The sequence below is a fragment of the Tenrec ecaudatus genome, chromosome 8 (genome assembly GCF_050624435.1).
Source record: "Tenrec ecaudatus isolate mTenEca1 chromosome 8, mTenEca1.hap1, whole genome shotgun sequence".
Lineage (NCBI taxonomy): Eukaryota > Metazoa > Chordata > Mammalia > Afrosoricida > Tenrecidae > Tenrec > Tenrec ecaudatus.
Window position 1 is genome coordinate 82,222,059 of NC_134537.1, and position 13,459 is coordinate 82,235,517.

Consider the following 13,459-nt stretch of genomic DNA (forward strand, 5'->3'; position numbering starts at 1 on the left):
TGTCTACTTGCAGATGACAAGATTGTTTAGAAATTCCTAAGAAATCTACAAAGCGATGGGAGTAAAGCAAGTTCACGAGACAGCAGAATACAAAGTTAATGTACAAAAATCCATTGTATTTTGTAAACTAGTAATAACTGGAAAAAATGTCATTGTTCTAAAAGCAATTCCAGTCATAATAGCATTTAAAAAACATAGCATACTTAGGCATAAGCTTACTAAAAAATGTATAAGTTCTCCACACAAAAATTCTAAAAACATGGCTGATGGAAATTATAGAAGTCCTGAATAAAGGGAGAGATGTATTACGTTCACCATCTTCAAGGATTAGAATTCCATATTGTTGAAATTGCTTTTTAACCCATCAGTCTATAAATTCAATGTAATTTCAATCAAAAGCTCAGCGTATTTTCTAAGAAATCACTGACTGACTCTAGAATTCGCATGGAAATAGAGCACGTATGTGCAAAGCGACCTTAACACGCTCACAGAGTTGTCGAACTTACTTGCACACTTTATATCAAGGCTACACATAACTACGACAGTGTGGTGCTGCCCAATCAGTGTAAGGGAGACCTCAGAGAAAGATACGCTCTCACACGGGACATCTGTTTAACAAATGATGGCAAACTGTAAAACAAGCAGAAAAACCCCTCTGGCCACATTCCCATTCTAGATGAGTCATAGACCTAATTCTAAAGGTGCCAGAAAGCTGTTAGTGGGAAACATAAGAGGCTTGGGACAGGTACAGGTTTCTTAGGTTACAGAGAGCAATGACTTGAAAAAAGTTATAAACATAGAAACGTAGAACGCTGCTCAAAAGATCCATTAAAAACAAAACAGGCAAGCCGCTAACTGGTGTAAAATATTTCACAAAACATAGTCTGACAAAGAACTTTACCCAGAATAAAGAACCCCAACAAAGACAACCAATTTTTTTTGACAACCAATATTTTAAGGGAAAAAGATTTGTACAGACATTTCACAAAGGCAATAATACTGTAAGCACATGAAAAAGTGCTCAACATCCTTAGACATCGGGAAACGCAGCAGAGAAAGCCCACAATGAGATGCCACGGTGCACCCGTGAGATTGGCTGTGGCTGTAATTAACAAGACTGACAGCGCCCATGCTGTATGTGGGACCGCTGGGTTCCTGGACATTGCTGGTAGTATGGATGGCACCAGCACTCTGGAAGAGGTGGTTTTTGGTAAGGTTTTACCTACATGGAAGGAAATGGAAAACAGAATGAAAATTCTCATACACCACACACACTTGGGGTTTCAAAAGGTGTGCAATTTTTTTCATTCCAATTTTCCATGAACTTTTGAAGCTTCCTCCAAAACGGTAGCTTCTAAGAAATCTATAGCTGTGTATAGTCATGTCCTGCCACCCAACAATTCCACTAAGAATTTACCTAAAAAATAATCATATATGCATACTTTAATGTGAATATTCAGATATTTTATTTATAATAGACAAAAACTGGAGACAACCCAGGTGTCATCAATAGAAAGGACATGTATCATATTCATATGAGGGAATATTACACAGCAGTAAAAAGGAACAACTTCCTAATACATGCAGCAGCATTGGATGAGTCTCAGACACTGAGTTTCTAGAGACCTTCCTTGCACAACAGGAACAAACGTTGCAGATCTTTTCTGCATCCATCTAGAACAGGAAAACCAACCAAAACACCCCCAAACCTGGCTGCCATCAAGTCAATTCTGACTCACAATGACCCCATAGAATAGACTCAAACTGCCCTTTTGGGTGTCTGAGACTGTAACTTTTTGTGGGGACATAAAGCCTCATCTTTCTCCCATGAAGCAACGAGTGGGTTCCAACTGCTGGCCTTGCAGTGAGCCCCCAACACATAACCCACTACATCACCCAGCACTTTCAAAATTAACTCAAGGAAGAGAAAAACAAAAAGCAGCAAGGCGCTGGTGGTGTCTGCGGGGTAGAGATGGGGACTGAACTAGGAACCAGCAGAAGGGGAGTTCTGGGCTGCTGGCGGTGTTGCACATTGTGAGAAGTACCTGAGTTCTACGGGCGTATGAACTTGGTAGAACTCTAGGATAGTTAAGATTTGGGCATTACAGTGTGTAAACTTGCAGAGTAAATTTTACATTGATATGGGAACACATATTGATCTCTAATTAATGCTGTGTGTGCACATCTCTAGAAAGAAATGTCCTGCTGTCGTAATTTCCTTTGAAGTACACCCAAACCGGGATGGTAAACAGGCAGCCAGAGGCTGGCTAGATGGAGAGCTGTAGCTGTCCAGCAAGTACAGTCAGCCCTGCCCCTCCAGCCATGATTCCACCAGCCGTGGAGTCAGAATATCCCATGGGGTATAAAATGGTTCCATAAATGCAGTTAAGTAGTCAAATCAATCCCTCAATGGCTAAGAGGGAGTATAAAGTGCGATTTTGATAGCATTTACATTGGATCAGGTATTGAAAGAAATCTATGGGTGACTTACATAGGGGACGGGTATGCTTAGGCTATCTGCAAATAACCACAGCATTTATATCAGGCATGCAAGCAGCCAGTGGACTTTGGTGTACCAGGGGACACGAGATTCAGTCCTCCAGTGGCTTGTGGTCTACTATAGGAATGAATGCCCACGCTTCCAATGACAATGACCACCGGATCCTTCTCATTCTTCACTGTCCCTAAACGCTAAACTCCCGCCTCCAGAGCCCAGAGGAGCAACCAACTCATGCCTTCAAAATGCAGTGACCTTGTAACTATGCAGCAGTTCCAAGAGACAGAACACCAGAGATGGGCTCTCAAGGATGCGGAGCAATGACACCATGGGTGCGGGGCTCTCGTGAGCTGCCGGGCCTCTGCCCTGTACGCTCACTGCCCACCACGCAGCGCCTATGTGGAAAGTTAGTGTTCAAAACTGAAACGTGCATGTTGGAAACAGATTGTGGTAGCAATCGTACAATTCTCCTTGACGTGACTGAACTATGAAGTGATATATGGATGAACTCCCATTCAATAATAAATTAATTAATTAATAAGAGGGTCAATTCGACACACACACACAGACACAATGCAAAGATGCTTCAGGAATTCTTGAGAATTTTTCCTACAAACTTTGTATAGTATTGTATATTTCTAAACAGAGGATAAACGCATCTTTAAGTCAAGGTTACATTTCAAAAAGAAACATTAAAAATTATGAAAATATAGTTCACTGTAAAAAAACAACTGTTCGTGTTGTCACATGTCATCGCATATCCATTTAAATCACTTAGCACCCTGTCAAAGCAACTGCTCGCAGGCCTGCCCAGGTCCGGCTGAGTGCACTTTCACAGCATCACTGGGTTCAGCTACACAGGCTGCGTCCTCTGACAAGAGCTGCCCCAGTCCAGCCATGCCCTGGGGGTTGCCTCAGACCAGGCGGACAGGCACCCTCTCTCAGGTTTCTTCCGTTCCTGCTGAGGAAAATCACAAAAGAACTCCAAGCTGCTTAATTTAAAGTCTCCATTTATTTCATTTTTTTTTCTTTACAAAATTCCAACGTAAGACCATTGTGCTCACGACTGAAAAGGGGGTAGGTTGGGGGGGGCAATATGGTGTGGATACCAGAGAGCTGCTCCCCTGCTAGACCAGAAGCCCCTGGAGCACACACCAGGCAGCTGCTGCAGAGACAGCCCCTCCCTCCGGACAGCTCTGCTGGGCCTGGCTCGCTGCAGGGCAGGCCAGGTGTGGACCTAAACAATCAGGATGGCATGCTGTGACCTTGGAGGCTGAAAAACAAACCAGTGAGCAGAGAGCAAGGCCACGCCTGGGCCACCAGGCCTCTTCTCCCCTGTGTACAGCGAAGGAAGTCCACGTGGGTGGACTGAGCTGATTCCAGTTTCAGGTGAGTCGGTTAGGTGTAGGTGACACTGGGTTCTCCATGGTGGCCAGCATGGCACTGGGACTCATCCTCGTCCACCTGGCAGAGTGGTAGCCACTCTCAGGGGCACCAAGGAAGCCCCACTGCCTGCAAAGTCTGAGTGCCCAGGCTCGTGCTGCAGCGTGTCCTGTCAGAACACAGGCAGGGCTCCCAGAGCCGGGGTAGGCCTGGGAGTTAGTGTTTCTGTCAAGCCCCGACAGTGCTATCCTTCCGTCCCCACACTACCTGCAGCACACCTTTCTGTCATTAGTAGCCTCTGAGCCTCCAGCAGTTCATGGATCGGCCAGTACAATCAGGGACCCAGCAGCCAGGCTCCACGTAGGGATCCTTACATTCAGACCACCCTTCCTCTCGAGGTCCTGCTGACAGTCAGTTAATGAGCTCCTCGCATTAAAACAAAACAAAACAGCAGCCTAGGAGCCAGCTCAAAACACTGCTCTCCTTGGTTCCCAGGAGGGCCACTGCTAAAAAGGACAAGCTCAGAACTCAAGGAAAGGGTAATTAGTAAGTTAGAGGCAGTTAGGACCTTTGGGCTGGGCTGCTGAGATGTGTAAGTGCTTGCCTCAGGCAGGCGGCTACAAGCTGCCCAGGGAAGGCTCAGCAGAGACCACCTGGCCCTAGAAGAAGCCTGGCTCCTTCCTGCTGAGCGGCCTTCCTGAGAGCAAGGCTTCGCCTACAGAGGGTAGTAGCCACAAGAACACGCCTGGCTTCAAAGAAGTATTTCCAGAGAATCTGGTGAAGGCCAGCTAAGGGGCGGATGTAACCCCAGACAGCAGCACAGGCTGTCAGGCCCAGGGAAGACAACAGAACTAGCTTAAGGCATGTGCTCGACCAGGGCAAACCCAAGCAGTTTAACTCCCCTGCTACAAACCTCCTATGCTCAATGCCATTGGAAGTACTTGGGCTCTGGGAAAACAGGGGAAACCATGTGCTAACCGCCCCCTGAAAAATACCGTTCACTCCCTCCCAGGGTTTCCTTTCCACCATCACCACCAAAACATGTGATTTCTGTTTCATTCCAAATAGAAATTTAGAACAGATGGGACATGGCAAAGTGGGGTGTCAATTTCCAGACTGGTGTCGAGCTTACCCAGCAAACCATAGGACCGCATGTATTTCTGACACATACTGAGTCTCAAGAGGTCCTGGGGCCACCCTGGCATTAGGAATCAAAATAATAATAATTAATAGTACTACTACAGGTGCATAGCACATGGGCCCAGACAAAAGTGGAGGATGGTGAATTTCACCAAGGCATAATCCCAAGGCAGGTGCCTTGCTGTAAGACTTCCCGGCCTGCCGGGTGGGGAACCTTAGAGAATGCTAGGTTGTTCGATGCCAAAAAGAGGCCAGACCACAGTGCTCCTGTCCTCATATCCAGAAGGCAACACTGCAGGGAAGCCTGAAGCCTAATTCACAACCTGCTCTTAAATGGGAGGGGAAGACAAACATGTCATTTCAGTCTGAGTGCAGTCCGCAGGACTTACTCGTTCCTCACTCTGCATCCTCATCCTCTTCCCAGGGCAGGAAAGGGCAGCAGGGATAAGTACTGGGACAAAACTAACCAAAAACCAAACCCACTGCCACTGAGCTCAGTCTGACTCACAGCGGTCCTACTGGATGGACAATGCCGTAGAATGGCTCCTTAGGGTTGCGAGGTCGTCAATCTTTATGGGCACAGACAGCCCCTTTATCCTGCGGAAAGGCTAGTAGGTTTGAACCAATGACCTTGGGGTTAGCAGCCTGATGCTCAGTCCACTGCACCACGTACAGGGGCAAGCAGAGCCTAATGCTGAGTGCTCAAAAACAAGAATCCGGCAAAAGGAAGCTCAGTGGCTCAAAAGGTAGGGCCCTCCCCGAAGATCCAGGCGAGAGAAGCTGTGTTAGGCAACTGATTAGCCACAGGAAAGGGACAGAACAGGACAGGGACAGATCTAATCCCACCAGTCACCAGGCCACAGCCAGGCTCATCCCTTTCTTGTTTCTGCACACAGATCCTCCCAAGGGACAAGCCAGATCACACAAGGCGAGGCACCACCCCCACGGAAATCCACGCCATCGAGAGCTAGGTGGGTCCCTCACTTAGTGAGATAGGCGAGAATCTCCAACTCCATCTTCACAAAAAGAAAAAAATATATATATATGTATGTGTATATGAGTATGAGTGTACGTGCGTATATACAGACATGTACACACACACAAACACACATATATAAATAAGCCTTGTTGGCAAATCTGAAACCTTTTCTTTTTAAATAATAATAATAGTTGTTACTGAAGGTAAAACCACGAGCCAGCTGTCCTGGGCTTATGAACCAAAGTGCCCATGTCCTCAGTGTACGCTATCGGTCAGTGCCCTGGGGAGGGAGACCCAGTGTCTTCTCCATGGGGTTCCAGTGGCGCAGCTTCCAATCTGCTGCCTGGGCCCAAGGTGACCAACCCCAAGGTATAGGCAGCTCTCTCGCCTCCACTCTTCCTGCCAGCTTTCCCAGCAGCAGGTCTGGGCCGCCCAGCCAGTGGATGGCCCCAAGGCCCGTCACCACCCAGGAACCTTAGGAGCCGTCTTCCTCACTGCCTGTCCCTCTCCTCAAAACGTGCAACGCCCCTAGATGAACTTGAAGCACTTGGTCTTGTCATGGGGCAGGCGAGTCTTGAAGAGTACAGAGTCCACCCTAAACTGAGTGTACAGCAGGGGCATATAGCCATACACCTTGACAAAAAAGTTGATACATTTGTGTCGCTCATGAAAGTGGGAGTCATCGTGTGACAGGGCTTGAGGGCACCCTGGGCATCGGAAAGTCCACCGTGAGGTCACCTGGACACAGAGAAGAAAGATGTCATGGTGAGAATCACAGGTACTAATACTGTAGCAGCCTTGTAGCTTAACCTCATTTCCCACTGAGGACACTGAACCCCGGGGCCTCTCCAGACTCACAAAGGAACTCAGGGGGAAGCCAGAGCCAGGCCAGGGCTCTCTTCCAACCACACATCTGTCTACAGCACAGTTCAGGGTGCTCTCTCAAAATGGCTCGTGCTAACCGATACTCTTAAAGTGTTGGGTATCTGTCTCACTAATGCCACTCGTAGTACGTATCTTGGTTGCAACGAATGTTTCTTAGTAAGCACAGAGGTGCTTCTTTAAGCAATGTTCTAAAGAGCAGACTATTGAAGTTACCCATTAAAGGCCCAAGACATCAAGTCCATCTGGACTCTTATGCACGCTGAAGGACAAAGTGGAACCCTCTGGGGTTTGGAGGCTATAACTTGGTAACGGAAAGCCTCCTCTTCCTCCCGCAGAACAGCTGGTGGTTTCGAATTGCTGACCTTGCAGTTAGCAGTTGAACGTGTCACCCACCCACCTGTCCCCAGGGCTGCACCCATTACAGGAGCGCGCTTTCAAGCTACAAGCTACCACACATCCCTCAAGTCAACGTTTGGAAAAGATGATGTTTACAGGACAAAATATATTATAATGCAGTTTACTACTGTTATTCTAAGGACGTCTGAAACAATTTGAAAAGTGTTCAGACTAATATCATCAGAGGCAGAGCAAGGTGGCGGAGTGAGTGAGGCTCCGCCTGTCTGCAGGTGGCGGGATCCTATACATCAAACCGCTTACTCCATCAAGTCCAAGATGCCCAAAGACAACTGCTACAAGGAGTGCCCTCCGCGAGCCCACGACAGTGGTCTGGGCATCTCTGCAGCCAGCATGAGAAAGGTTTCTCTACCAGAAACTGTACATGTGATTTTTAAGCATACAGGCATTATATTCCACAATTTGAAGGTTTTGGGGGAAGTACAGGCAACGAATCCACTGGTAACTGTAACAGGCCTATCACCATGAAAGACATGACATCTGTTCAGTAGCTATCCACAATGGACACACAGAGCTCAGAGAGGTAGCCAGTCTGGGAAACTCTCACACTCTATTTTTCTAATATAAATTTCCCTCTCCTACATTTTCTGAGTTTGTCCTTTCTTGCACCCTAATTCAGGAGCCTTGGGAGCACACTGGGTGAAGTGGGAGGCTGTTTGGCAGGGCTGACAGAGCCCAAAGCCTCTGTGCGATGAAAGACAAGGCGGTCTGCTCCCCAAAAAGACATACAGCCTCGGAAACCCCAGGAGTAGTTCTGCTCTGTCCTGCAGTGCAGGCTACAATGAATCAGATTCAAAGTGACAGCAATAGGCTTAGGTTGGGGGGTAGGAGGGGTACTCTTACTGGTTTTTATTTGATTTATATACTTATATCCTCCAGGCTTCTTAACTCTCTTATTTTTTTCTCTTTACATCTCTGTGATAGCTTTGGGGAAATGCCTTTACATTTATCATTCATATTTTCTTCAGCAAGGTCTAACAGAGGCTTAGCATTGCGGTGGTGAAAACGCTTTTGCTCACCAGCTGACCAAAAGGTCAGAGGTTAGGAACCACCATTTTCGCCATGAGAAACACACGGGGCAGTGCACATCTGCAAAGATTAGTCTTGGGAACGCAAGCTCTTCTTGGGCCCACTGGGTCACAATGCATTGGAATCAACTCAATGGCAATGGTTTCAATATTTCCAATTTAAAATGTCTTTTTTTAATCTCAACTGAAATTCTAACTGTAATCCCTAGAAGTGATAGCTACACGTCTGCAAGTCCCTTTCATGGGGACTGGTTGCCTTCTTATGTTTTCAGTCCTTAGTTTCTATCCTCAGTCATTTTGTGGTTAGCATTCTTCAAGCGGGCCCCCAGCTCAGGGCAACCCAAAGAACAACCAAACTAACTCTGCCTGATCCCAGCTTACAAGGAAGAAGGAGGTTAGGAAAATATGCTGGTAGGGGAGGTTTGCAGGAGCTAAAGGCACCGAGCAAACGTGGTTACATGACAGAGCAAACGTGGTTACATGCTCCCGCAGTAGTGGTGGTGATCTACAGATGAACAGGTGTGGGTGGAACCGTGGGAGGAGACCCATGAACAGAAATAGACTTCACAAAGGAATAATTATAGGTGTATCTACTTTTGCTACAAATCTGTCCATGAATGTGGTGGAGCATAGAGGAAACAAAGTTACAAAAACTTCTTAAAATTAACCAAACACCTAGAGGGAATGAGTGAGTCACTCACTGGCCCAGGATCAGGACCAGTCTTAGGGGACCCCAAGGTCAGCTGGCATAACATCATCCACAAAGACAATGTCCTACAGCCTACTTTGGTAAATACTTTGGCCTTAGAAGGTCATGAGCAGTCATCTGAGGTGAAACTATTGGTCTCTCAAGGAATGCTAAAAGAGGAGTCACAGAAATGGAAACAACCAGTCCAGTGAACTAAAGGGTGACACAAACATCAGTCTGCACAAGCCTGAGCCGAGGGGAATCACTGGTGACTGCTACCAACTGCTCCACAAATTGCCGTGGGTGGAGTGGGAGGGACACGGGGAGCAGACCGCAAAGCCATAAAATGAGGAGAGGAGGTTGACTGGTGGGACAGAGGCGGGTGGGCCCCCCAAAACTATGGCCCTGAGTCATCCTTCAGGTCTATAATTGAATTCACTCTCGTATCAACATAGTCAAGCATTTCAGATCAAAGGGCAGCCTTCACCCAAGGAAAGAGGGGTAGGACAAAAAGGAGGGGTGAAAGCAGGAAGCCCAGGAGGCGGAAAAAGGGTCACAGCAGAGAAGATGAAACAAAATGTGTGCGACGTGTTGAATGCAAGCTAATCATCCGCTCTGAAACCTTTACCAAAGTCTCCATGCTGAAGAGTTGGTTTGGCTAACGAAACACTGGTCTAATAATACAGACACGAGGAAAAACCGCATTTTCCTATGCAGATGAAAAATTCATCATGACGGTGAGTTCTCCAGGTGACTGATGCTATCTTTAGGCATCTTCACTCGGCTCCTTAGAGTTGCATGGCCTCGCATCTTCTGCTCCACTGAGGAGGCAGAAATAGAAGCATATAGCTTAGCTGAACTTCACCTGGCTACCTAGGAAATAGAAAGCTCCACCCACCATTAATTCCCTCTTGCCTCCTCTACCTTACAGTTTACAAAGAAGTGTTTTTTATTTCTAAAATCTACTGTGGTACTAACTCTTGGTCTCTGAAGGCAAAGTTACTATTTTATAAAATTAAGACATTTGCCTTTTTAACAATGAAAATAAACCTCATTGCTGACTTTTCCAAGGACAAGAGGTGTGAATTCATTACATGCACACTAAAGACAGAGCCTATTCACAGTAATACTCTTTTGAAGTAACAAACATATTCTCTTGTATGAACTATTACAAGCCTTGAGCAGGCCTGATGCCAGCTCCTGAAGGGGCTACGGCTCCCTACACCTGAGCCATTGCCTAACTGACAGGAACAGAGAGGGGGATGGAACGGGCCTTTCCGTGCATTGTGAAGCCGGTACATTCTGAACCAAGCCTATTCAGAAACTCAGGGAAAAAACAGAACCCAATATTCTAAAATTCTGAGACTACTTTGTTTTTGAGCAAATACCTTCTGTAGACACAATGCTGCTGGGTCACTTCCATCTCCCAGCAATCCTGCAGGGCAGAGCAGAACTTCTCCAAAGACTCCAAGTCTTTCTGCAAGCAGACAGCCTCATCTTTGCCCACGGACCAGCCGGGCGGTCTGAGCTGCTGCCCCACAGCCCAATGCTTCACCACGGGACCACCAGGTTTCCTTAAATACCATGTCTAATACTTACTTATCAGCACTTATGAAGCAAGTGTAGCATGATTCATAATTAAAAGAAGTGCTAAATTCCAATTAAGAGATTAGAGAAAATGAAGATGGAACATGGTCCCCACTCAATTACAAACCCTCTGACATGGATCCACGGACGTCTTCTGGGAGAAGAGCTCCTACTTGAACAATAGTAAAAATCTTACCAGGCAGGTGATGTAATTATTCCACTTTAGAGGTGCGGTAATAGTTAAATACTGTACTCTGGCCAAATCCGAGATGTCAGCATGCATGCACCCAGAGCCCTGCCACAAATAGGCCCTCACCTTGATGGGAGGTTTGCGAGTGATGTGGGAGACCAGGAAGTTCATGGCAATGTCCTCACAGTTAATGTACTCATCCACCATGTCTCGGATGGCCTGGGGCATCACGTAAGAATACAGGTAGGCGTAATACTGTTGGGGGAAGAAAAGCATCACAGAATCTGTTAGAGGCCACAACTCTGTAACTTTCCATAAAAACAGGGTGTGATAAAAATGACGATAATCGCTAGCGTTTAAGGAGTCGGAGCTGAGGGTGCCAACCCCTCGTCGTGCAGGTCCCGTTCAAATGCCTTTGAGAGAGGGGAAAAACTTCAAGCCTGTCGACAGGAATACATATCAGAAATTCAAAAATAATCCGTCAAACTGACATGAAGGAGCATGGACAAAGTGGAGACCCAAAGCCCACCTGTAAGATAACTGGACAGTCCCTCATGGAAGGGCCACACAGAAGAGAAGATATCTCCAGGGCGCCAGAGAACACTGATGACACATGTAACTCTGCTCTAGTTCTTTAAAACTTCCTCCTCCCACTGCTATGGCTTAAGTGTTCACTCATTTATCGTGCTAGGCCTGTGTGTGTACTCTGGTGCACATCCAGCCTCTCTGACACAGAAATGGCAAATACAGAACAGCAGGAAAGTTGACCCTGGGGCAGCGCATGCTGCTGAGGGCAGAGAGGAACAGTGAGGTGACGGCATTCTCCCAACCCCGCCTTATTTTCCTTTCTTTAAATAATCATTTTATTGGGGGCTCTTACAATAATCCACACATCAACTGAATCAAGCACATTAACACACATGTTGCCATCATCAGTTTCAAAATATTTTCTTTCTACTTAAACCCTTGGAATCAGCTCTCCTTTTTTCCCACCCTCCCACCCTAGTGAACCCTTGATAAATTTTAAATTATCATTATTTTTATATCTTACATTAACCGCTGTCTCCCTTCACCCACGTTTCTGTTGTTTATCACTCTGGGTGGGGCAGGGGGATTATATGGTGATCAATGCGATCTGTTCCCACTTTCTCTCCTCCCCCACCCCCACCCTCAAGTAAAAGGAAATAAAGGAAAGATCTAGGAGGCAAAAGACATTTATAGAGGTATAAATATAGGCATGTACAGATGTAACTATACTAATATATAACGATAGGAATATAGGTGTGTGTGTATATATATACACACACACACACACACACACACATATATATATGTTAAGTACCAAGGTAGCAGATGGACAGTGGGCCTCGACTTGAGTCCTCTCTCAACACAAGAATAACCTGCATTCTGTGATGCTTTCTTTTCCTTACCTTGTGGAAGAAGGCAGCACCTGTCAGCACCATGGACAGCTCACAGGAGTAGTTGGAGTTGTAGAGCCAGGACTGATGAGGAATGTCCCACGCATGATACCGGCCTGGGAAACCCACAATGCGGTCCCGTGCTTCTCTCCACACCCTCAAAATACACAAATAAACACACACACCTCTGAATACAACGTGCTAAGATTACCAGAGACTTTAAAATTAGTGCTTCTACTTTGCAGGGTCTGACAACCACAAAAAATCAAAACAAATGGGTACACACTCCGCTTCCTTAACAAGGGCCCGCTCTTAGTCCTCTAACTTTTCAGCGGCAACACCTCTCCAACCTTCACAGGAAAAACAGGCCACCACGATAACACAGGAAGGAGCTAGTAAGTCAGGGGTCTCAAGTCAAGTATGCACAATAATCTACTAAATCTCTTAAAATGTTTTTTAAATGACCATGCCACATCATTACAGTAGAACACGTTTGTACTTCAAGAACACTCAATGCTTAACTCGATCTATACCGCGAGATACTGTTGACTACAGCAGTAAAATACCTCGAGTGTTACCCCACATGCTGAACAGTGCTAAGGAAGACACCTGTAAGAAGTAGGCTTTGGGACTAACAATGGAATGATCTCACTAAATACAAGAAAGAAATGTGAAAATTCAACATGCTTCCAGCAAAAATATTTATATCATCCTCAAATTTACAGACAACAAAAACTAAACAAAACTCCCCCCCAACTACCATGATCCGAAGTCTACCTTGCAGGGCTGGATAGGGCAGAGGTTGTACACTGGTACATATGAGGGCTGGAGGCGCAGGGAATCCAGGGTGGATGATACCTTCAGGACCAAGGGTGTGAGGGGCGATGCTGGGAGAGTGGAGGGTGAGTGGGTTGGAAAGGGGGAACTGATTACAAGGATCCACATGTGACCTCCTCCCTGGGAGAGGGACAGCAGAGAAGGGGGGGAAGGGAGACTCCGGATAGGGCAAGATATGACAAAATAACGATGTATAAATTACCAGGAGCACATGAGGGAGGGGAAGAGGGGAGGGAGGGGAAAAAAAAAGAGGACCTGATGCAAAGGGCTTAAGTGGAGAGCAAATGCTTTGAGAATGATTGGGGCAGGGAATGTATGGATGTGCTTTATACAATTGATGTATGTACATGTATGGATTGTGACAAGAGTTGTATGAGTCCTTAATAAAATGTAAAAAAAGAAAAGAGGAGAAA

The 13,459-nt window shown here is 46.3% G+C and overlaps 1 protein-coding gene across 7 annotated transcripts in view; it reads right to left on the reverse strand.

Annotated features, from left to right (window-relative positions):
* Nucleotides 1-3,490: 3,490 nt before the first annotated feature.
* The window catches only part of EXTL3 (exostosin like glycosyltransferase 3), a 162,981-nt gene continuing 153,012 nt past the window's right edge, over nt 3,491-13,459 (reverse strand). For all 7 annotated transcript variants that reach the window (XM_075556456.1, XM_075556460.1, XM_075556459.1 and 4 more), the window contains 3 exons: nt 12,222-12,366; nt 10,918-11,046; nt 3,491-6,737 (listed from right to left, as the gene is read on the reverse strand). In XM_075556456.1, the coding sequence (XP_075412571.1) occupies nt 6,528-6,737; nt 10,918-11,046; nt 12,222-12,366 (484 nt within the window). In that variant the 3' untranslated portion in view covers nt 3,491-6,527. The remainder of the gene's footprint in view (nt 6,738-10,917; nt 11,047-12,221; nt 12,367-13,459) is intronic.